The sequence below is a fragment of the Bos taurus genome, chromosome 4 (genome assembly GCF_002263795.3).
Source record: "Bos taurus isolate L1 Dominette 01449 registration number 42190680 breed Hereford chromosome 4, ARS-UCD2.0, whole genome shotgun sequence".
NCBI classification, from domain to species: domain Eukaryota; kingdom Metazoa; phylum Chordata; class Mammalia; order Artiodactyla; family Bovidae; genus Bos; species Bos taurus.
In genome coordinates this window covers 44267140-44292902 of record NC_037331.1, presented here as the reverse complement: position 1 = coordinate 44292902, position 25763 = coordinate 44267140, and the positions used below count along the sequence as shown (strand labels likewise).

The window sequence follows — 25763 nt, the reverse complement described above, 5'->3', positions numbered from 1 at the left end:
TGGCTGATAACACTGTGTTGTAAAATTGAAATTTGCTAACAGAATAGAACTTAAATGTTCTCATAAAAATGAATTAATTAAAATAAAGATAAATATGTGAGTGCTGGATGTGTTTAACTAGATGGAGGAATCCTTTCACAATGTATACATATATCAACTCACTACAACATACATTTTAAGTATATTCCCAGGAATCCTGTAACTTTAAAAAGAACCCAGTTCATTTCAGCAAGTGATTATTGAATGCCTTCATTTAGGGAAATCATTCACTTTCTAGCAGGATGCTACTTTCATTCAGAAAATAAAATAAAGCTACCTATCTTCTTCACCATCCTTCTGCAACTATCAGTTTGATCACACTATATCAAAGGCATCATCAGATAAGTTCTAGAACTCTAGATGAAATTTCTATCTTTAGATAAAATGCAAGCACATAAACCCCTGCTACCACAATATATGGATTGCATTATCCTTGTTAACACACACACAAATGGAAAATGCAAGAGTTAGATCAAAATTCATATGTTTTTCAAAATTGTGTATTATTTTTCTCTGTGTTTAGATTTTCTCCTACCTCAGTTTAAGAGATTTGGTAATATGTGGTCAAGTGAATCGCTCCTGGTTGTTGATGACACAAATGGGCTCATTGTGGAATGGTGTAAGTAGACACTACCTGAAGTATGTCTTTATTCTAGTTCTTAAAGGAGAACAGACTGCTATAGGCCACCTTATAGCAGTAATGGGGACCCCCTTCTTCCCTGCTCCACAACATGGGATCACAAAAAGGAGGTACACTTGTTTCACTTTCATCCAGGCACAGCCTGAAGGAAAAGAGGAAAAATGGTATTTGAAGAGATTTGATAGAAGTATTTTCTAATTTAAATAGTAGAAATAAATCGAATATTATTTTTTGGATTGAAATAAAGCTCTATTATATCTGAGTTAGGTTTAACATTGCCTTACTCAAGGAGCTCCAGAGATAGACTAAGCAAAATGCAAGAAAGGTGCTTATTGTAGAGTCTGGCATGTGGGCAGCACTCAATAAATATTAGCTATTGTTCTTAGTTTAAAAAACACACACACACACACACACAACAAAGCAGCACAAAATATGGAGTAAAAGGGAAGAAAAAAAAACTACTGAGCCTGAAATCCGGCTAAAATAGACAACATGTAAACAAAGCTTGTTTGATATTTCTTGGTGTGTTTGCATGCATGTAGACATATATATATATTGGAGAAGGCGATGGCACCCCACTCCAGTACTCTTTCCTGGAAAATCCCATGGACGGAGGAGCCTGGTGGGCTTCAGTCCATGGGGTCGCTAAGAGTCGGACACGACTGAGCGACTTCACTTTCACTTTTCACTTTCATGCATTGGAGAAGGAAATGGCAACCCACTCCAGTGTTCTTGCCCGGAGGATCCCAGGGACGGCAGAGCCTGGTGGGCTGCTGTCTATGGGATCACACAGAGTCGGACACGACTGAAGCGACTTAGCAGCAGCAGCAGCAGACATATATATACTCAGGCATTTTCTAATGTGGACTCCTAGGCTCATGCCTCTTGTATTATTCTTGTCATTGCACTATATTTGTACTATTCCCATAAAGTAGAACATGCTTTATTTTTCATTCCAAAGAAACATTGGGTGGTACGTCTTAGCCAATGATAAAAATAAGCATGTATTATCCTTGATGACCTTTCTTTTCTTTTTCTTGGATGACTGCTTTAATCTTAATAACTGTGATCATTTATGCCATCAACAAATGTTGGAGTGGCAACATTTTCCTTGTTGCCTATGTCCAGTCAATAGCTGACTTTACCACCCCTCCTTAATTGTTACTGATTGGAGGGCTAATGGTATCTTGTGCTCAGACTGACCTATGAATAGGTGATTGGGATCATTCTGCAGAAACTTTGACAAAGAACCCAAGAGGAGTTGGCAAGGTACAAGGAATCTAGCTCCATAATCCACACAGCATCTTTACCTCCCATCAGAGCACCATTCCATTCTTGACCATAGTGTTCTACTCTTACCTTATGCAGCAATGGTAATTTAAAAAATGTGCTTGTCTTAATTAAAACCTCTTAGCTACCAAATTTAGTATTCTTGTCTTAGATGTAATTTTTAGTTGAAGGCAGGGATTCTTAAACTTTAGAATGCATCAGAATCATTGGAAGGGATTGTTAGATTGCTGGTTGCCACCCCCAGGGTTTCTGACTCAGTACTTCTGAGGAAGGGCTTGAGAATTTGCATTTCCAATGAGTTCTTGGGTGATGCTGATGCTGCTTGTCCCTGGACCACAGTAAGAACCACTGATTTAAAATAATAAATCTCTTACTTATGTGACAGATTAGGGGGTGTCACTTTTTCCTTTGGAAAACCCGTAAAGAAGAAATAAACTGAATCCAAATGGTCTTGGAAAGAAGGAATATGTACCATATTAAATCAGGACAAATCTTACAGAAGACTGGCAGAAAAAGCTAGCACTCCTGCCCAGAGACCTCACTGGGTAAAGATGGAGAAAATATGAGCACATGGAAGCGAAGAGCAAAGCCAGAGTAGGAAGCTAGTTTATGCTCAGCAAATTTCTCTTTCCACAATTATCTGTTGCCCTTCATTTGCAATTATTTCTGTCTTTATTTGTGGGTGCTCAAGTGTGACACAACTGTAATAAACATTTTAGCATGAAGAATAACTTTGTTCAGAAAGCAATAAGAAATAGGATGTTCAGTACACTTAACCTTTTAGCTGAAAGGTAGTATTAGCACTATGTTATTGTTATCAAATATACTTCAATAAAAAAATACGATGTTGTTGTTCATCCACCAGCCCTGGCCATCCAGAGGTTACATAAAATTCTGTGCCTTTCAGTTTTATACACTGCACTCAGATCATCTTTCCTTATCTCTAGAACTACCCCCACAAACTTAAGAGTTATGGAAAAGCCATTATAATCCACAGAGTATATTGTCTTTCCATAGTCAAGCACTCAATGTATAGTTTGTTCTCATGAACAAAGAAGCAGGCACACATTAGTGATGAATGAAGAAGGGTCCGTTAACCTTGAAGTAGGGGGAAGCCTTGGGGCTCACCTGGAATGATGGGGGTGAGCATCCAGGCACTCCACAACAATTGACTCTTGTTGGGAGGTGGATGTGAGATGCCTGCCTTCTCAGCTGTCAACCTGGACTGGACATATGGAATCTGTAATTAAACCTGGGAATGATCACAAAACCCCTAACAAACAGAAAAGAGTGATGAGATAAAGAAATTTTAGTTCTTTGATGCTTTAAAAATATTTTAAAATTTCACATGCCAAAGATCTTTCTCATTTCTTAACATTTTTGTTTATCCTTTTTAGATTGATTTTTCTGCAGTAAAAAATATAATCACAGATAAATATATAGTGTCTATTTTGCAAAGGTGGCGTCTAAATGTGCTGCGCTTGAATTTTCGTGGTTGTGCTCTCCGATTGAAAACTTTGAGATCTGTCAGTAAGTATGTTTGTTAACTGTTTGTCTTGCTTCCATGTATTTTAAAATGGAAACTTCAGTTACAGTCTTAGGCCATGAGAATGCCTATTAAAACTATTTAAAAGTCCCATAATACAGTCAGCTCTTTCCAGATTGTATGCCCTGAGACCTGGTCCTCTGGTCATTCTTATTGATTTTTTTGTTTAGCATTTGTGTATCTATATATCATCAATTTATCCACAATATAAGGACATATTCTCACTAAAGAAATAATAATAGACAGTAGAGGAAAAAATCTACTTTCATCTCTCTCAAACCCATTCACTTACCCAGTGGTACTCAACACTATCACTTTTTCTGTTTTTCTAAAATACATTTAAGTATTTATGATTAAAAATACACACTTTTAATTTTTAAAATTAAAGGGATAATATTGTTTTATATTTTCTTTTATATCCTGAAAATCTTTTCATGTCAGTACATATAGAACTACTAAATTATTTTTAAGTACTTAAAATCATTTCCCTGGTTTTAGGGAATACCATACTATGGCTATACCATAGTTATTTAACTTTCTTCGTACTGATGGACACTAAGATTATTTCCAAGTTTTCTAACTTGCTTTGTAAACTTTGTGTTTAACTGTCTTAGTTCAGGCTGCTATAATAAAGTTCTGTTTTGGCTGGGTGGCTTATAAACAGAAACTTATTTCTCATAGTTCTAAAGCCTGGAAGTCTAAGACCAGGGTGCCTAGTCTTGATTGGGGTCTAGTGAGGGCCTTTTTCTGGTTGTTGACTTGTGTATTCTTCCTGTATCCACATATGGTAGAGAGCAGGAGAGAGCTCTCTGGAATCCCCTGTATAAGGGCATTAATCCTATTTATGAGAATTCCATCTTAATTATGTCCCAAAGGCCCAACCTCCTAATAGAATTACATTGGGGGTGAGGATTCCAACATATGAATTCTGGGGGACAAACATTCAGCCCATTGCATTAAAACATATGTCCTTTGAGGTACATTTCTAAGTTTCCATATATATAGTTCTGGAAATGAGAGAAAAAATAGATTTCAAAATATCAATATGAATGATATAGATATTAATGGGTGAAAGCAAGTTGTAGAATAATATATATATATAATCTAATACCATTTGTATACAAGTTTTCAATGTGTAAAATAATTCTATATACTTCATATTTTGAAATGATTTCAATATTAAATATTTAAGGTCACTTGTGTACACACACACACACACACACAGACAGCAAAATATAAACAGCATGCATGTGAATGAAAAACTCCAAATGCAAAATAGTGGTTACCTCTGAGATGGAGAGAGTTGAATGAAATGGGGAAGAGGTTCACAAGGGCTTTCAACAGTTATCTGAATTTTTTTAATTGAAAAAAGAAAAATACAAAATGGAGTTATTCTGATTGGTTATTGCTGGTGCTGCAGAAAGTGATGGTTTTATATATAATGTCATTTTATCTGATCATATATTAAACTGCCTTCCTAGTTTTCATAGTTTGTCAGTTGATTCTTTTGGTATTCTAGGTAGACTATCATATCACCTGGAAATATTTCCATTCATTCCTATTCTTATATCTTCTACTTCTTTTTCTGGTAGCAAGGATATGCAGCTATCTTGTCTTGTTCTTTAATCCTTTTCTCATATTTTTAATGAGAATGGTGTTAATATTACTATATATTCTAATTTCTGGGACACATCCTTTACAAAGACATAATGCTGTTCCATCTTTTACAGCAGCCATCTTCTGAATGTTCTTCATTCAATCTGGTAATGTTTGCATTTGGATTTTTAGGAACTATTAATTTCTGACCCACCAAGACCATCCTTGTTGTTTTCCAAGGACATGATAGATTAGAAAAATTTGTTTCTGGTAATTTGGGTAGGAAAGGAAAATTGAAACAGGTACTTAGTCTGCCATCTTAAACCAGTTTATTACTTTTTCTTCTTTTGTTCTCTTTTCTTTGTGATTTGGTGACTATCTTCAGTGTTGCTTGATTTCCGCTTTTTGTGTGTGTGTACACCTGTTTTACATTTTTGTTTTGTGGTTATTATGAAGTTTATGTAGAGAAGTCTTTATACATATTTGATTATTTTAAGTTGCTATTCTTTTAAGTTTGAATGCATTTTTACTCCCCTTCAAGTTTACTGTTTTTGACCTCACAGTTCATACCTTTTTGTTTTGTGTATCTCTTAACTGCTTATTGTTGATATAGATGATTTTACTACTTTTGTCTTTTAACCTTCCTACTAGTTTTATAAGCGGTTGATATTCTACCTTTACTGCCTTTGATACCTGCCTTTACCAATGATGTTTTTTCCTTTTGTAATTTTCATATTTCTAGTTGTGGCCTTTTCTTTTCGACTTAGTGAAGTCCCTTTAACATTTCTTGTAAATCCGGTTACTTTCAGCTCTTGCTCCTCTTTAAAACTCTTGGTCTTTTCTTTGAATCAGAGTGGTAGCCTTGTGGAGTATTGTTTTTCCCTTTATCACTTAAATAATATCATGCTACTCCCTTCTGGCATGCAGAGTTTCTGCTGAAAAGTCAGCTGATATCAGTTCCCTTGTTGCTTTTCCCTAGCTGCTTTTAAGATTTTCTTTTGAAATTTTTGCTATTTTAATTATAGTGTGTCTTGGTATGGACCTCTGAGTTCATCTTGTTTGGGACTCTTGGTCCTTTCTGGACCTGAATATTTGTTTCTTTTCCCGGGTTAGGGAAGTTTTCAGCTATCATGTCTTCCAGTTTTTTGCCCTTTCCTCTCTTCTTCTTATAATGCAAATGCTAGTACACGCAGGTGTGCTAAGTTGCTTCAGTCATGACTGACTGTGCAACGCTATGGACAGCAGCCTGACCGGCTCCTCTGTCCATGGATTCTCCAGGCAAGAATACTGGAGAATACTGGAGTGGGTTGCTGCGCCTCCTCCAGGGGATCTACCCAACCCAGGGACTGAACCCATATTGCTTACATCTACCTGCGTTGGCAAGTGGGTTCTTTACCACTAGTACCACCTGGGAAGCCCAATGTTAGTACACTTGATATTTTTCCAGGAGTCTCTTAAAGTATCCTTATTTTAAAGAAATTTTTTCTCTTCAGATTGGGTGATTCCACTGTTCTTCCAGTTCTGTTCCTCCGTATCATCTCATCTACTGTTGATTTCTCCTAGTATATTTTTATTTCAGTTATGATATTCCTCAGATTTTTTCTAACTCTTTGTTAAACTTCTCACTGCATTCATTCATTCTTCTCCCAATTAATTGAGCACTTCTATGATCACTACCTCAAATTCTTTATTGCATAGATTGTTTATTTCTATTTTTCTTAGTTCTTCTGGAGTTTTGCCTTGTTACTTCATTTGGAACATATTTCTCTGTTATCTCATTAAGCCTAATTCTCTGTTCTTATTTCTATGTGTTTAGGAAATGTAAAAAACTTACCAACCATGGAAGAGTAGTCTTATATAGGATATGTCCTATGGAGCTGAGCAGCACACTCCCCATTGGTTATCAGAGTTAAATGCTCTAGGGCTGTCCTCAATGCAGGCTGCAAGGGTCCTTCTGTTGTGGCAGGGCCAACAACAGTGGGCAGTCTGGTAGACATGGCTAGCCCCTGGTGTGTTTGGTGGAAAGACCCTGCCTTTTTCAGTGGTTATTGGACCACTGAGTTGGCTGTGAGGCCTGGCAGGTCTTGGGGCTGGTCACCAGCTGAAGGATGGGGCCAGTTCCCAGGGCTGCTGGCAGCAGGCCTTACGGGGGTGTCTGGTTGCCATAGCTTATTTAATAAAACCACTGTTCATTTAAACAACCTTGAGTCTATCAAAGATTAAAAAATTAATCTCAGAGATGTTTCAGCTTTTCCAGTTTTTTTTTTCCCCCCAGCTAAGGTCAGTTGATTTATTGATGTGCCTAAAGTTATACACATTTCTGGTAAGAAGTTTGACTTTCTCACTTTTTGTTAGATTGAAGATAAATACTGGCTGATATTTTAGGCTGTTTGGCTGAGTAGCCACACGACTTGTACTTGTAATCCTTATCTACAAAAAACTTTAGAAGAAAATTAACTTTAACATATTATTTTAAATGTTTAAAAGACAGATGAGAGCAAGGCTGGGAAATGCCTGTTAAAATATTATGATAGGTAGCCAGAGTATACTGGAGAAGGAAATGGCAACCCACTCCAGTGTTCTTACCTGGAGAATCCCAGGGACAAGTGGAGCCTGGTGGGCTGCCGTCTATGGGGTCGCAGAGTTGGACACGACTGAAGTGACTTAGCAGCAGCAGCAGCAGCAGCCAGAGTATATGATGAAACACTTGAGCATACATTTGGGAAGTATACACATAGTGATTTTTAAGTCCAACAGTTGCATTTTTGAACCTGAGCAAAACAGATTCATAAGGGATGAAAGGCTCCACTTGACTGCAGTTTTTCTACACAGACTCGATGACTGGCAAGATGAGATCAGTTCAGGAAATGCTTGACTTGTAAACAGCAAACACCCTCTTCCAACAACACAAGAGATGACTCTACACATGGACATCACCAGATGGTCAATATTGAAATCAGATTGATTATATTCTTTGTAGCCAAAGATGGAGAAGCTCTATACAGTCAGCAAAAACAAGACTGGGAGCTGACTGTGGCTCAGATCATGAACTCCTTATTGCCAAATTCAGACTTAAATTGAAGAAAGTAGGGAAAACCACTAGACCATTCAGGTATGACCTAAATCAAATCCCTTAAGATTATACAGTAGAAGTGACAAATAGATTCAAGGGATTAGATCTGATAGACAGAGTGCCTGAAGAACTATGGATGGAGGTTTGTGACACTGTATAGGAGGCAGTGATCAAGATCATCCCCAAGAAAAAGAAATGCAAAAGGCAAAATGGTTGTCTGAGGAGGCCTTACAAACAGCTGTGAAAAGGAGAGAAGCTAAAGGCAAAGGAGAAAAGGAAAGATACACCCATTTGAATGCAGAGTTCCAAAGACTAGCACGGAGAGATAAGAAAGCCTTCCTCAGTGATCAATGCAAAGAAATAGAGGAAAACAATAGAATGGGAAAGACTAAAGATCTCTTCAAGAAAATTAGAGATACCAAGGGAACATTTCATGAAAAGATGGGCACAATAAAGGACAGAAATGGTATGGACCTAACAGAAACAGATGTTAAGAAGAGGTGGCAAGAATACACAGAAGAACTATACAAAAAAGATCTTCACAACCCAGATAATCATGATGGCGTGATCACTCACCTAGAGCCAGACTCTAGAGCCTGGAATGTGAAGTCAAGTGGGCCTTAGGAAGCATCACTATGAACAAAGCTAGTGGAGGTGATGGAATTCCAGTTGAGCTACTTCAAATCCTAAAAGATGATGCTGTGAAAGTGCTGCACTCCATATGCCAGCAAATTTGGTAAACTCAGCAGTGGCTACAGGACTGGAAAAGGTCAGTTTTCATTCCAATCCCAAAGGAAGACAATGCCAAAGAATATTCAAACTGTCGCACAATTGCACTCATCTCACACACTAGCAAAATGATGATCAAAATTCTCCAAGCCAGGCTTCAACAGTACATGAACCATGAACTTCCAGATGTTCAGCTGGATTTATAAAAGGCAGAGGAACCAGAGATCAAATTGCCAACATCTGCTGGATCACTGAGAAAGCACAAGAGTTCCAGAAAAAAATCTACTTCTGCTTTATTAACTATGCCAAAGCCTTTGACTGTGTGGATCACAATAAACTGTGGAAAATTCTGAAAGAGATGGGAATACCAGACCACCTGACCTGCCTCTTGAGAAACCTATATGCAGGTCAGGAAGCAACAGTTCGAACTGGACATGGAACAACAGACTGGTTCCACATCGGGAAAGGAGTATGTCAAGGCTGTATATTGTCACCCTGCTTATTTAATTTACATGCAGAGTACATCATGAGAAATGCTGGGCTGGATGAAGCACAAGCTGGAATCAAGATTGTCGGGAGAAATATCAATAACCTCAGATATGCAGATGACACCACCCTTATGGCAGAAAGCAAAGGAGAACTAAAGAGTCTGTTGATGAAAGTGAAAGATGAGAATGAAAAGTTGGCTTGAAATTCAACATTCAGAAAACGAAGATCATGGCATCCGGTTCCATCACTTCATGGGAAATAGATGGGGAAACAGTGGAAACAGTGAGAGACTTTATTTTGGGGGCTTCAAAATCACTGCAGATGGTGACTGTAGCCATGAAATTAAAAGATGCTTGCTCCCTTGGAAGAAAAGCTAGGATCAACCTAGACAGCTTATTAAAAAGCAGAGACATTACTTTGCCAACAAAGATCCATTTAGTCAAAGCTATGGTCTTTCCAGTGGTCCTGTATGGATGTGAGAGTTGGACTATAAAGAAAGCTGAGTGCCAAAGAATTGATCCTTATGAATTGTGGTGTTGGAGAAGACTCTTGAGAGTCCCTTCAATAGCAAGGAGATTGAACCAGTCCATCCTCAAGGAAATCAGTCCTGAATATTCACTGGAAGGCCTGATGCTGAAGCTGAAACTCCAATACTTTGGCCACCTGATGCGAAGAGCTCACTCATCTGAAAAGACCCTGATGCTGGGAAAGATTGAAGGCGGGAGGAGAAGGGGACAACAGAGGAGGAGATGGTTGGATGGCATCACTGACTCAATGGACATGAGTCTGAGTAAACTTCGGGAGTTGGTGATGGTAGGGAGGCCTGGCATGCTACAGTCTGTAGGGTCGCAGAGTCTGACATGACTGAGCGACTGAAATAAACTGATGCAGAGTATGTGATGTAGCACTGAACTGAACTGATGCAGAGTATATGATGAAACACTTGAGCATACATTTGGGAAGGATACACATAGTGATTTTTAAGTCCAGCAGTTACATTTTTGAACCTGAGCAAAACAGATTCATAAGGGATGAGAGGCTCCACTTGACTGCAGTTTTTCTACACCGACTCGATGACTGGCAAGATGAGATCAGTTCAGAAAACACTTGACTTGTAAATACTCCCAAAGTTGCATGTTTATGTTTCTAGAATTCATAGAATAAAATACTTAATTTTGGGGGGAATAGAATTTATGAAGTAATTTTCCAGTTTGCCTACCATATTCATGTTATTATTACTGATTCTCTCATTTATACCGATTAGTCACACTGTTGACTGATACATATTACATCTCCCCATCCACTCACCAAATACTCTGCTTCCTGCAGAAAGAAGCCCCCAAATCTCACAGAATTTAGCCAAGTAGATTCTTATTACTGAATTGCTTCTATTTGTCAGAGCAGGAGCCTTATTCAGATTTCTCAGAAATGGGTATTAATTGATCCACGGTGAAAACTCCAGGAGAGGGAAAGTTTAATAAATGACTAATCCACACTGTTTAATATTAAATATCTTTCTCAAAGAGTCAAGATTTAGGTCAGAACTGACTCAGACTTAGGACTCAGGAGACCTTAGCTTGTAGTAAATCTTATTTACTTCAAAAAAGAAAAAAATCAAAGAATCTTAGAACTAGTTAAAAAAACAAACACTTGGGTATTTGAATAAAAATTCAGGTGATATTTAAACATATGTGTTCAAATATGGAGATCTCAGGATTGTATTATTTTTGACTACTATAAAATATACTTTTAAAAAACTCCTGAATTTCATCGCCTATTGAAGAGAAGGAAGTTGCAAAGACAAGTTATTAAATGATAAGAAATGATAAGAAATTGGCAGGAAAGGAAGTATCTAATTGTTCATTCCATCATTGATCAGCAATGCTTCCCTGAGAAACTATGAACTCTGATACATAAAAATAGCAATCTTAAACTTTCAAAAACATATTTAAATTTTGGCCATGGAGGATAGTAGCGATTCTAAACAACTTACTTTTGGATGATCCAGATCAGTTTGTATCACAGTGTGTTCCAGAGCTTTATTTCCAAATAGATCCCTGGGGATAATCCTGAATATAAAACTCAACCAATAAAATTTCCAACTAGCCTCCAAAAACTAAACCAGAGAGTAATTTGGGTCCTTTGTTTGAATCAGACTTAATATCCTTATTCCTTTCCAGAACATTCACCTCTCCATTGAGTGCCTTTGTCTCCTACTATGGTCCCACCTGGGCTTTCTCCACCATCAAATCTTGGATGTTTTCTTTAATATTCCACTCTAAGTGCTCATCAACAATAAGTAAATTTATTATATCTCTCTGGTAACACTTCAAATTTAACAGCTGCCTTCAACCTATCATGTTGAATGTGAGAACTTGCTTTGAGAACCAGTGTCTCTTAAGTCTCCACCCTGACCCAAACCATAGGAAAAAGGGCATAGAGGTTAGAACCTTACAATGCTGTGTCATTTCCTAAGCCACAAGCTCCAGCAATTCTTCCTGTTCCCCACTCTCTTGGTTTCCTATACATATTAGTACAGATTTAACTGACTTGACCCAAAGATTGTCTCCAGCCCTCACAGGTATTTCAGGAGAAAAAGGAGAAAGGTGTTTCAGGAGGCATACTCGATGCCTCGGATTCCTCATCTAGAAAAGGCAGATAATATTATGTACCTCAGGAGGATCTTGTAAGAATTAGAAAAAGAACATGTGAAGCTCTTAGCACAGTGTCTGAGCTCTAGTAGGTGCTTCAGAAATGCTCAACAGAATTCCCAGGTGATCCAGGGGTTCGGACTGGGCACTTTTGTTGCCATGGCCGGGGTTCAATCTCTGGTCAGGGAACTAAGATCCCATAAGCCACATGGCACAGCCAAAAAAACATGTTCAATACTATCTGTTATTTATCATTTCTATACTTTGGAAATCTGTGCAAGTATCAAAGATCAGTTGCTAAACTTTGTATGAATACCTTGATATAAGAAATGAAAATATATTCAACTCAGTATGAAAAAGGAAATCTGCATAAAAAATTGTATTTCTAATGATATGCACATATTTCATTTTATTTTTCTAATAGAATAGTACTATCAAAATACAAACTGATGGGGTTAGTCTCCAAATACTTCCTCTCTTTCCGGTGATCTGTTTTTCTAGGTGAGCTAATTTTAACCTGCAATCCCATGGGCTTCTCTTCCATACCACCTGCTCCCTCAGTTGCTTCTGATATCAATTTCTTTTTTGTTTCTTTTTCATCTCAAATCCTGACCCTGAATCCTAATTTCATCCTGTTTTATGCTCCTTCACATATGAAGGGCTCAGATCCTTCCCACTGACAGGCGGCTCCATTGCCTAAATTCTGTTAAAACACCAGTGCTGTTTCCACACTTACTAGTGTTTATACCTGTTCAGGGCTCATGATTCACACCACATACAACTGCTTCTCAGAGTCCGGTCTTCTAACAATTTCTAACATAATTCTCAGATTCTTGGCTTATTGCATGTGACAATTCTTCTGGTTTAGCTGGACATTTTTTTTTTTTTTTTGCAAGGATCAGTGAAAAGTAGTGGAGAATTTGAGTTTACCAGGACCTCATTTTGGAGTGCACAGGAATCAAACATGGAAATTTATTCAGTGCATAAGCTGACTTACTGGAAAAAAAGGCGGGGGGGTAGAGGGGAGAGAATAAGATTTTATTATTACTAATCATTTGTATCTCTTCATTTGATCATCTTTAGGTATGTGCACACAGCTCTTGAAAAGCATGTGAAAATGAACCAAGCTTTTTTTTAATTTTTATTTTCAAAAAGCAGTAAAAAGATTTATACAGGACATTATGAAAATCTAATGCCATCATTAGGACCCAACTCCTGCAGGTTACCAGTGTGGGATCATCATCGAAAGCTGTTCGGCAAACAGGCAGGCAAGCAGGATAAGAGTATTCCTCTGATTACTATATTGTCACAACAATAGTAATCAAGGGAACCTTCCTTTAGTTGGATAATCCTGCATAAATAAGTAATACAGTTAATCAAAATGTAAACATGCGGTTTTCCAACACCAGTATAGCAAAGGCAAAACTAGTTGCAACAAGAACAATTCTGTTATCCCACAATAGTGATTCTTACACTTTGCTTCTTTGCTGTATGATCCTTATGTATTTTTTCCCATTCATCATCTTCCATATCCTGGTCAAATGTTTCAGGGTATGCTGGTAATTTGTCTTTGGGGCATTCTTCATAGTAACTCCGAACATACTTTCCTACAAACCACCCTTTGTATTCTTCAGGCATTTTGCATTCCAGGCCATTATAATGCACGTTGTAGTGATGCTTTAACCAGTAGTAGAGGTAGTGGATGTTGTAATCACATCTCCAAGGGTTCTCTCTGAGCCACAAGAGTTTCAAAAAATACAAGTCTTCTAATACACCATAGTCAAAGTTTTGCAGACTGTTGTTTGATAAATCTAACTCTTCTAAATGTGTGAGTCCTAAAAAAGCAGCTAGAAACGGAAAATATTTATTAAACCAGTGAGTAATTAGGTTAAGTGCACTGTATATTATAAGGACAAATTTAAAAGTAAGAGACAATTCTCGCTGTTGAAAATAAAGGAAAAGATTTTCCTTAACCTCCTTTTTCTCAGAGTTCTTACTTTAGAAAACTTCCAAGTACTTTCTCTTCTTTTTTGAAATGTATACACATCCTTTAGAAGACTAAAGAGGTCTTTCTCAGCTCTCTGAGGAACATCCTGCTTAAAAACCTGGGAACAATCTCTTTGAAATGGAAACATCAAGGGAAGAAACACTCCTGCCTCCCAGTTACTGTGGGAGGGTAGAAGCCTTTAAGGCGCAAAATTATCTCTTGTCATAAAGACAGAAGTTTGTTTTCTTCTTGATAAAGCCAGTTAGCTAACACAGATGGCCACTCCAATTGCTCGGTAAGCTTTTAGAATGAACTATGTTTGGCAAATGGTGTTGTCAAGTCTTCTTACTTAAGGACTGAAAGTGAAAGTGAAAGTGAAAGTCACTCAGTCATGTCCAACTCTTTGAGACCCCATGGACTGTATAGTCCCTGGAATTCTCCAGGCCAGAATACTGGAGTGGGTAGCTTTTCCCTTCTCTGGGTTGGCTCTTCCCTACCCAGGGATCAAACATGTATTCTGAAAACACACATATGCTAGGTTGTATATGCTTGGCTATATAAAGGGTGAGATTTCTTTCTGCCTCTGCAATCTCTTTGCAGATTGCCTGTTGTATACATCACATTCCAATTTAATGCTTATTCAATAATAAAAGAGTTTTCTTTCTCTACTACTTTGTGGAGAGGATTTCTATGCTGGGTGAGGACTCTGGTTTTAATTATATTTCCCTAACAGTATAGAATCCCAGGGACAGGGGAGCCTGGTGGGCTGCTGTCTATGGGATCGCACAGAGTCAGACATGACTGAAGCGACTTAGCAGCAGCAGCAACAGTATACATGTCTAAATGAAAAATTCTGAAACACGTTTTTACTCAAAGCTCCCCCCTTGATTAGATTATTTAGAGTACAATTTTTTATTAGAAAAATCAGTTTTAAGTTAGATCTCTAAAAAATGTATTTCGTGCTCATGTGCATTTTTTAATACCCGCTGGAAAAATGCCACAGAAAGACATGGATTAGGAAAATATTTCAATGTAAGACATAAGTGCACAAAAAATGAGAAATGTGTTCAGAAATCGGACAGCTCTTTGGGAAATGAATAAACTCTGAAAATGCCTAGAAAACAGCCATTTCCAAGTTTATGGGGAAGAAATTATATTCTTGTATTGTCCAAAACAAAAAAAAATTATCAATATTTTGAAAACATCTGGTTGTATTTTGGCAAGCTATGATAGCTATCAGCCTTGAATTCATATGTATTTAATTTCACCAGAGGGTAGATAATTAAAACAAATATTGAACACATAACAAAATAATACAACAAAAAGCTATTTTTCTTTTCTGAGAGTAAAGAAATCTAAACATAAATTATCCCTATTTCAGTTAATGTGAATAGAACAGGTACGCTGTAACAGGTCAATCCTGATTTTAAATATTTTGTTTCTATTTTAAACATTTTCTCATTGCTGTTTTAAAATACTTTTGGCTAGGGTATACAGTGCCCTTATGTGGAATTTCAAAAATACACTCTCAAGCCAATACCATTAACCATTTTCATATCATTTGTTCTCAGACAAAACCCATGGGTGCTTAGTTGCATCCAACTCTTTGCAACCCCATGGAGTGTAGCCTGCCAGGCTCCTCTGTCCATGGGGATTCTCCAGGCAAGAATACTGGAGTGGGTTGCCATGCCCTCCTCCAGGGGATCTTCCCAACCCAGGGATTGAACCTGGGTCTCCCACATTGCAGATGGATTCTTTATCTTCTGAGCCACCGAGAACACCATGAATACTGGAGTGGGTAGCCTATCACTTCTCCAGGGGATCTTCTCGACCCAGGAAATTTCACTTCTCCAGGGAATCTTCTCGACCCAGGAAATTTAACCTGGGATCTCCTGCATTGCAGGAGGATTCTTTACCAGCTGAACTACCAGGGAAGCCCCCCAAAGAATTATATTTTGATGCAAAGCAATGACTTGGGTGTGGGGAGGAGGAGGGAGTGAGGAACAGGCTGCTGCGAAGGAGCAAAAGGTCAGCCCTTGCAATGATAGTTCTGAAAACACTGCATTCAAAAAAAACTAACATTTGTGAGTCAATCATCTCACTGTTTACTTTTCTTAACAGAAATTAGCCCTTCAGATTGAAAGCATCTGTAAACATTCCTATATTTTATTTCGAAAATGCTAAAGTTGTTACTTAAACCATACATATTTGGGCACTTGGGAAAGCTACTTTTCATTTGTTCCTTAAAGGAGGTAGATTCTAAAATGGGAGTGCCTTCTTTCCTTTTTCTGCAATAATATCTGGCATTTTATGAGACTGTTATTCACATTGCCTTTTAAAGATTGATATATTTCACTGCATTTGTATACCTATCAGCATACATCATTAAAGTAAGTTTGCTTTGGCAGTGTTTCAACTCAAAAACCCTGAAATATAGAAGGTATTTATTTTAAAAGTTTTAAAGGTCATTTTGACTTAAATGACCAGCCTGAAATGACCACTTAAAAGTTCTGAGATGCTTTTTTGTTCCAGAAGATTTACCAAGGAAAAGTGGTTGACATTTTCCAGATGCTCAGTACATATTTGTTAATGTAGAAAATATCATACTTTCCTGAAACTGAGTTGAACAAAGGGGGAAAGGATAATACTGCAGGTACTATTTGCAATACCCAAGACATGGAAGCAACCTAAGTGTCTATTGATAGATGAATGTTTATGTATATATACAGATACACACACAATATTACTCAGCCAGAATGAAATATTGCCATTTGCAGCCATATGGATGGGCTTAGAGATTAAAATAATGAGTAAGTCAGTGAAATTATATACTACTATATATAAAATAAACAACAAGGATTCCCTGTGTAGCACAGGTCACTATATTTAATATCTCGTGATAACTTATAATGAAAAAGAACCTGAAAAAATACATATGTATTCTTGAATCACTTTTCTGTACAAATGAAACTAACACAATATTGTAAATCAACTATTTTACTTCAATTTAAAAAGACCTAAACTGACATTTCACCAAAGACAAACAGATGGCTGACAGACACATGAAACTATGCTCGACATTGCTCACTATCAGAGAAATGCATATCAAAACCACAATGAGATATCACCTCACACCAGTCAGAATGGTCATCATCAAAAAGTCTACAAACAACAAGTGCTGGAGAGAGTCTGGAGAAAAGGGAACCCTCTTGCACTGTTGGGAATGCAAATTGATACAGCCACTATGAAAGACAGTATGGAGAGTCCTTAAAAAACTAGGAATAAAACCACCCAGCAATCCCACACTAGGCATATACCCTGAGGAAACCAAAACGGAAAAAGATACATGTACCCCAAAGTTCACCGCAGCACTATTTACAATAGCTAGGACATGGAAGCAACCTAGATGCTCATCAACAGATGAATGGATAAAGAAGCTATGGTACATATATACAATGGAATATTACTTAGCCATAAAAGGCACACATTTGTGTCAGTTCTAATGAGGTGGATGAACCTAGAGCCTATTATACAGAGTGAAATATGTCAGAAAGAGACAGATAAATATCATATACTAATGCATATATGTGGTATCTAGAAAGATGGTACCAATTAATTTATTTGCAGGGCAGTAATGGAGGAATAGACATAGAGAGCAGACTTAAGGATACAGGTGGGTGGGAGGGGAGGAGAGGGTGAAATGTAAGCAGAGAGTACATGGAAACCTACACTACCACATGTTAAATAGCCAATGGGAATTTGCTGTATAACTCAGGGAACTCAAACAGGGGCTCTGTATCAACCTAGAGGGGTGGAATGGGGAGGGAGATGAGAGGGAGGGGACATATGTATACCTATGGCTGATTCATGTTGATGTTTGACATAAAACAATAAAATTCTGTAAAGCAATTATCCTTCAATTAATAAAATAAATAATTTTTTTTAAAAAAAGAAAAATAACAATAACAACAAAAATAACAAAAAAAGAAAAACAACAACAACAAAAAAATAGTATTCCAAGGTGGCACAAGTGGTAAAGAACCTGCCTGCCAATGCAGGAGACATAAGAGACCTGGGTTCTATCCCTGGGTCAGGAAGATCCCCTGGAGGAGGACATGGAAATCCACTCCAGTATTCTTGCCTGGAGAATTCCATGGACAGAGGAGCCTGGCAGGCTACAGTGCATAGGGTCAACAAAGAGTTGGACATGACTGAAGTGACTTAGGATAGCATATATGCATTAATACATATTTTTAAACACTGGGCTTCTCAATTAGGAAGACACAAATATTATGTACATTACAAATCTGATCACCATTGCAATCATTCTCAGTTCTTTCTAAATTCAGTGTGTTAACTTACCATATTCATTCTTGTCAGGGGCTTTGCTTAGCAAATGGAGAAGAGGTTTGAAGGATGAAAAAGAATTGATCTTGATTTTGGATTAGGTAAAAATCTATCTCAGAGAAGGCAATGGCACCCCACTCCAGTACTGTTGCCTGGAAAATCCCATGGGTGGAGGAACCTGGTAGGCTGCAGTCCATGGGGTCGCTAAGAGTAGGACACGACTGAATGACTTCACTTTTCACTTTCCACTTTCATGCATTGGAGAAGAAAAAGGCAACCCACCCCAGTGTTCTTGCCTGGAGAATCCCATGGACGGAGAAGCCTGGTGGGCTGCCGTCCATGGGGTCGCACAGAGTCGGACACAACTGAAGCAATGTAGTAGTAGTAAAAATCTACCTGGCTCTAAGTTGAGCACATTTTATCTTAATTTATGAGCATACTTAATTTTATGAACGTAATTTATTCTGCTTAGCAGAATGTTTCAAATTTACTGTTAAAGTCTTACTTTAAACAAGTTGGGACTTAACGAATAGCAAAGAGAATGCCAAATCTGAATTTCCTTTTAAAAAAAATCACAACATGTGTAGCATATTATTAGCCACATACTCTTATTTTTTAAATATATTCTACAAAACACTTCTTTGGGCCAATTGAATAATTGACCAATTGAATAACTGTAGCTTAGTAATATTACATACTATTACATACTTCATAAAGCAACAATTTGGCAAATATTTCTCTGAGTGCCAAGCAAGTTCTAATTAAATTCAAAGTTCTTTTTAGTTTTTCAAAAACTAAATTGTATTTACTATAAATGTTGCCAGAGAATACCTGTGGTCTGTTAAAAAGGCTATTTGTGGAACTTACCAGGATCTATGAATTGAATGCCATTGCTGCTGAGGTTTAATTTCTTTAACTCATGAACATCTTCAAACTCCTTGGGTCGAAGTTGGTTGATTTTATTGTGTGACAAGTCAAGTTTAACAATATCTGGAGGAATGTTGTTTGGAACTTTCTTCAACTCTAGAAAAAAAATCATGTTCAGGTTACCAAGCTCTCCTCTGGACCCCACTGACTCTATCACTCATGTGATAAAGAGTCAGCTCTTGAAAGGAAAAAGGATAACCCATCTAAAGCCAAAGAACTTTGCTATGAACAAGCCTGAGAATATACTGAATTCCTCCAAAGCCCAGCAACCTAAGTGCATCTCACTTAGAGGAGCAGATATCACTCATTGCTGAAATGTTCTGAGAAACTTCTTAGAGACGGCAAGGAGGACAACAGGCAGTGTGGGCTAGTAGGGCTCAAGGCTATCCGTTTGTTAGAATCACCCGGAAAGCTTTTCAAAAATAGAAAGCTGAAACAAAATAAAACCTACAAATCAAACCATTCCATGCGTGTCCCCTCTGATTCCCTTCCTACTCCTCTAAGAGCTTTGACTACTAATTACTGCCTCTCTGCAGCATCTTCATTTCATCCCTCACCTCTCAACAGATAAGCTCAGATTTCACCATCCTAAAAAAGAAGCAAAAGCCCTTGACCTTGATGACCCTCAAGCTGTTATCTTATTTCTCCTTTCCTTGGATGCTAAAATTCGAGAAAGTATAGTCCTCATTTGCTTCCTGATCACTATTTACTCCCTGAATCCTTGTGACTCAGTTGTACTCACTCATCTCCAACTCTTCCCGAGGTACTGCAGTAACTGGACTCCTCAGGAACAACAACAACAATAATAATAATAATGCTGCTACCACTACTACTGCTACAAGAGAAGCCTCTGGAAGAAGAATCCAGTTTTCATAGGTTAATAGGCAATTAAGGTTCTCCTATCTTTCATATTTATATATCTTTAAATTATGCTTTATAGAACTATAAAGCATGTTTATTTTATATTTTAGCATAATACTTGCCCTTTATTTTAATCTTTAGCAAAATATTCTGAAGAGGTTTTGCTCAATTCTAAGTAGAGCAAGTGGAACCTATGAAGAGAAACAAACCTGTTCGGACCTAAGAAACTAGAAGCAACAAATAAAATATGCAAATTAGTTCATACCTGAGAAGTAGCATGACCAAAGACTTCTTGAATATGTAGAAATTCTTTGAACTAGGTACAGTAAAGTTTATGAAAGGTGGTATACATCTATCCATGATTCCCTTTTTGCTACAGAATAACTGAGTTGCTGATAATTTCTTCCAAATATTTTTTTAAAACCCTCTGGTATATATGATTTCTTAACTAATGGTATGTTTATCTTCATAAAGATCCAGTCTTATTTCCTCCCTTCTTTTAACAGCTTAGAATCCATGGTCAATGGTTTCCTTCTCTGGTATCCTTATTACTGTTAAATTAGCTTTTTTCTTCTTGATGGGATCTTGGTATCTTAGTATCTCTGCATAAGAATTTTTCTAGGTGTCCTAACAAGTATTAAGTGCAAGAATCCTATAAGCTAGAAAGTACATTTATCCTCATTTTACAGATAAAGTAGAGGCACAACGTGTTCATAGTCACACACCTAGGATTTAAACAAGACATGCTAGCCCCCAAACCTGTGCTTCTAACTGCTATGCTCTGTTGGCTAGTCATGGTACCTTTCAGTCTCATTTATGCTGCCCATCTGCCTACAATCCTCAAACCTGGCATATGTAGGGTAAAATGAGGATGGGGCAGCAACAGGGGTGGAAACAATATATTGGGATGGCTACAAGACCTTTCTGGCTCTGTATTTAAAATGACATCTCTCTGCTTTCAAGCAGACAACAGTAATAATACCATTTCCGTTTTTTTTTTTTTTTTCAATAGTAGATAGCAACATCAGACACAGTGTACATCTTACTGATTTTTTTTTCATTTTCATACCCTCCTAGCCATGAAAGCTTCATGAAGGAGGTTTAGAACAATGTCTAATATATTACAAATAAATAAGCCAGCCTCTAAAATGGCACCCAACAATCCCTCTACTGATATTCATGTTCTTGTGTAAACTCTTCTCCCTAAGTATGGGCTGAACCTAGTGACTTGCTTCTAACAATAGAATGTAGCAAATATGATAGGATGTCACTTTCATAATTAGGTTATCAGTAATTGTGACTTCTGTCATGCTAGCAGACTCTCTTTTGGTGGCTTTGATGAAGCAAGGTGCCATGTTGGAGAGGCTTACATGGCAAGTAATTAAGGGGGGCCTCTGGCTGACAGCCAGCAAGGAACTCAGGCCCTCAGTCCTTAAGGAACTGAATCCTGCCAAGCCATATGAGCTTGGAGGAAGATGTTTTTCCAGTTGAGTCTTCAGATGAGACCACAGAACCAAGCCCTGGTCAATACCTTATTGCAGCCTCGTGAGAGATCCTGAAGCAGTGGACTTAGCTAACCCATGTCTGGTTTCCTGACCTACAGAAACTGTGAGATAATAAAGTGTGTTGCTTTAAGCTGCTAGGGTTTGGGGTAGTTTTTAGGCAGCAACAAAGTTAGTTATCTAATAACACATGGGAAACAATGAGCTCGTTAAATATGTTGAGTTTCAGTTCAGTTGCTCAGTAGTGTCCGACTCTTTGTGACCCCATAGACTGCAGCACGCCAGGCTTCTCTGTTCATCACCATCTCCTGAAGCTTGCTCAAACTCATGTCCACTGAGTTGGTGATGCCATCCAACCATCTCAGCCTCTGTCATCTCCTTCTCCTCCTGCCCCCAGTCCCTCCCAGCATCAGGGTCTTTTCAAATTGTCAGTTCTTCGCATCAGGTGGCCAAAGTATTGGAACTTCAGCTTCAGCATCAGGCCTTCCAATGAATATTCAGGACTGATTTCCTTGCGGATGGACTGGTTTGATCTCCTTGCAGTCCAAGGGACTCTCAAGAGTCTTCTCCAACACCACAGTTCAAAAGGATCAATTCTTTGGCGCTCAGCTTTCTTTATAGTCCAAATTTCACATCCATACATGACTACTGGAAAAACCATAGCTTTGACTAGATGGACCTTTGTTGGCAAAGTAATGTCTCTGCTTTTTAATATGCTGTCTAGGTTGGTCATAGCTTTTCTTCCAAGGAGCAAGTGTCTTTTAATTTCATGCTGCAGATACCATCTGCAGTGATTTTGAAGCCCAAAATGATTCAGCAATATTGAAAGTATGAAAGTGAAAGTGTTAGTCGCTCAATCATGTCCTACTCTTTGCGACCCCAGGGGCTGTAACCTGCCAGGCTTTTTGTCCATGGAATTCTCCAGGCAAGAATACTGGAGTGAGTTGCCATTGTCTTCTCCAGGGGAATCTTCCCAATCCAGAAATTGAACCTAGGTGTCCTGCATTGCAGACAGATTCCTTACCATCTGAGCTACCAGGGAAGCCATAAGAATATTGAGCCCTCTTATAGTAAAAGTGCTTTGAAAATTTGGATTGACTTTATTTCCATCCTCTGATAAGATACTGTCTCATTTGACCTAGAACTGTGTTTGCCAACACATAGAAATGTGAAAGATTTTAAGATTTGAACTTATAATGTTGAAATACTGAGGTAATATCCTCCTTTAGGACCAGCAAGACCCTGACTGGAGAGCTACATTCTCTCTTACATACTCCATGTAAACAAGGAGATGGAGATGCTAGAAAGAACTGAAAGCCACAGAGAACACTTGAGGGTAGGCAGAAGAAATAATTTCTTGACATTTAGCATTTAGAATAATTATTGGCAATGAATGGTTGTGGCATTTTCTCAGATTTTTAAAAGAAAATAAAATTTTATTTCAAAATATCCAGGATCCCACCTCCCCTCTCTTCCCTCACTGTGACCACATTGGTCTAAGCCACCATCACCTCTTGTCTGGATCATCCCAATATTGTCCTAAGTCCACATGACTTTAAAACATAAGTCAGATCTGTCACTTTACCAGATGGCAGAATCCTTTGTTTCTCATCTCACTATGAATAAAAGCCCAAGTTCTCACCAAAACCCTACAAAGCCATTAAGGGCTGAGGTGTTCCTTGCCAGCAGAGTTAGTATCTTCTAGGCTCTGGAAGAAGGCAATGGCACCCCAATCCAGTGCTCTTGCCTGGAAAATCCCATGGATGGAGGAGCCTGGTAGGCTGCAGTCCATGGGGTCGCTAAGAGTCGGGCACGACTGAGCAACTTCATTTTCACTTTTCACTCTCATGCATTGGAGAAGGAAATGGCAACCCACTCCAGTATTCTTGCCTGGAGAATCCCAGGGACAGAGGAGCCTAGTGGGCTGCCGTCTATGGGGTTGCACAGAGTCAGACATGACTGAAGCAACTTAGCAGCAGCAGCAGCAGGCTCTGGAAAGCAGCTTATTTATCAGGATTTGCTTGCTGAACCAACATCTGCTGGGTTGGGCATGAGAGTGAATGATAAGAGACCTTTCAAGCAACCACTGTAGAACAAGTTAAAGTGCTACTGCTGCTGCTAAGTTGCTTCAGTCGTGTCCAACCCTGTGCGACCCCATAGATGGCAGCCCACCAGGCTCCCCCATCCCTGGGATTCTCAAGGCAAGAACACTGGAGTGAGTTGCCATTTCCTTCTCCAATGCATGAAAGTGAAAAGTGAAAGTGAAGTCACTCAGTTGTGTCCAACTTTTAGCGACCCCATGGACTGCAGCCTGCCAGGCTCCTCCGTCCATGGGATTTTCCAGGCAAGAGTACTGGAGTGGGTTGCCATTGCCTTCTCCAAAGCTAAAGTGGGTTTACCACAAATAAATGGGTAGAAAAAATGTTTATGAGAACACCCTGAAACCCAGCTTAACCATTGTGGCAGACCTGTGGAAGAGGAATATGAATTGCAGAACCAACTTTGGCATTGTTACCAGCAGCCCTGGGTAAAAATAGGATCCACAAGTAATACCAGTAAAGGCAAACCAAAGCCTCTACCAGTAGGCTTAGAACACATGGAAAAATCTTATTTGTTGTACTGATGAGTAAAAACAGTCTTTTGTTTTTAACCTTAAACTTAAATGACAATTGCAAATATTGATGTGAAATATGGTTGCCTTTGATAAAGATTATATAAATATAAACGTCCTGAGACCAGAAGTCAAATTTGGTCAATGCCCCCATTTCTAGACCAGGCACCACTTGGTTATTTGCTGCTATCCAATAATTTTGGTAAACCTTCAATAAATGCCAAATTTACTTGATTATCACCCCTGACAAGCATTGCCTCTCCCCTCACCAAACTTTGCTGATTTTGAGGAGGAAACTGGGATTTTTTCCAGGTAATTTCCCATTTAGTAGGCTATCTTGATTGTCAGCAATGTCAGAACTACTCTGAAGGTTTGGTAGTGGTAGGTAAAGAGACATAAATGACCTTAGTCTATTGTGAATTAAAGATTCCTAATTACTCTTCAAACTAATAGTGAAATTAACTTTGGAGGCAGCTGGGAGCAATTTTTGGTCATAATTCTCCCCAGCCCTAATCTTAGGAGGAAAATGAATCCTTAAAAATAGCAAATTATTCTGGTAAGTGTGAAGCTAAAAAGCAGTTTTTAAAACCTACTTTCACGTGTTTTTGCCAAATCCATCCATCTCAATAAGGTATAAATATGCCTTTTAACTAATCTCACATTTATTCCCTTTGAAAGACTAAGTTTTGTTGGTAAAGTGCCTCCCAGTGAATAGAGCTATTATTTTCTTTTTCTTGTTGTCAGATGTTTAAGGCAAAAATAGTGATCTTTGAGGTCTATGTGGTCAAACTGGTATGTATTAGGTACCCTATGCACACCATCTGACTCATCATCCGTCAGTTGGGGAAGGTATAACTCCCAAGGCAGGGGAATCTGTATTCAGGTTCCTTGTGTGTGATTGCATGTTGATGTGTTGTACAGAGCCTAAGAGGACAGTCAATACTAGGAGGAAGCACCCAGAAGGCTTTTATAAAGTCTTCTTGGTTAACAGGCATACCCCAAATCTTGAAGGTGATGGTATATGGCGAATTGTATGGTGACCAATTGGAGAAGGCAATGGCACCCCACTCCAGCACTCTTTCCTGGAAAATCTCATGGACGGAGGAGCCTGGTGGGCTGCAGTTCATGGGGTTGCTAAGAGTCAGACACGACTGAATGACTTCACTTTCACCTTTCACTTTCATGCATTGGAGAAGGAAATGGCAACCCACTTCAGTGTTCTTGCCTGGAGAATCCCAGGGACAGGGGAGCCTGGTGGGCTGCCATCTATGGGGTTGCACAGAGTCAGACACGACTGAAGCAACTTAGCAGCAGTAGCAGCAGCAACATGGTGACCAATGGCTTGGGAATTGCTTAGGGACTACCTACATGACCTTAAAGGGCAACTTAACTTCTTTACTCCTCAGCTTCTTTCTTCATAAAATGATAATGCTAGTATTTCTTTAAGGTTGTGAGGAGTAAATGTGTGTGTGTGC

At 38.5% G+C, this 25763-nt stretch overlaps 2 protein-coding genes across 2 annotated transcripts in view; one reads left to right on the top strand and one right to left on the bottom strand.

Moving 5' to 3' along the window:
* Positions 1 to 25763, top strand: part of FBXL13 (F-box and leucine rich repeat protein 13) — a 217002-nt gene that overhangs the window by 70870 nt on the left and 120369 nt on the right. Inside the window, exons 8-9 of the mRNA XM_005205376.5 lie at positions 563 to 658; positions 3367 to 3499. Of these exons, the coding sequence (XP_005205433.2) occupies positions 563 to 658; positions 3367 to 3499 (229 nt within the window). The remainder of the gene's footprint in view (positions 1 to 562; positions 659 to 3366; positions 3500 to 25763) is intronic.
* Positions 13190 to 25763, bottom strand: part of LRRC17 (leucine rich repeat containing 17) — a 35546-nt gene continuing 22972 nt past the window's right edge. The window contains 2 exon segments of the mRNA NM_001078150.2: positions 13190 to 13900; positions 19255 to 19410. Coding sequence (NP_001071618.1) covers positions 13503 to 13900; positions 19255 to 19410 — 554 coding nt within the window. The 3' untranslated portion in view covers positions 13190 to 13502.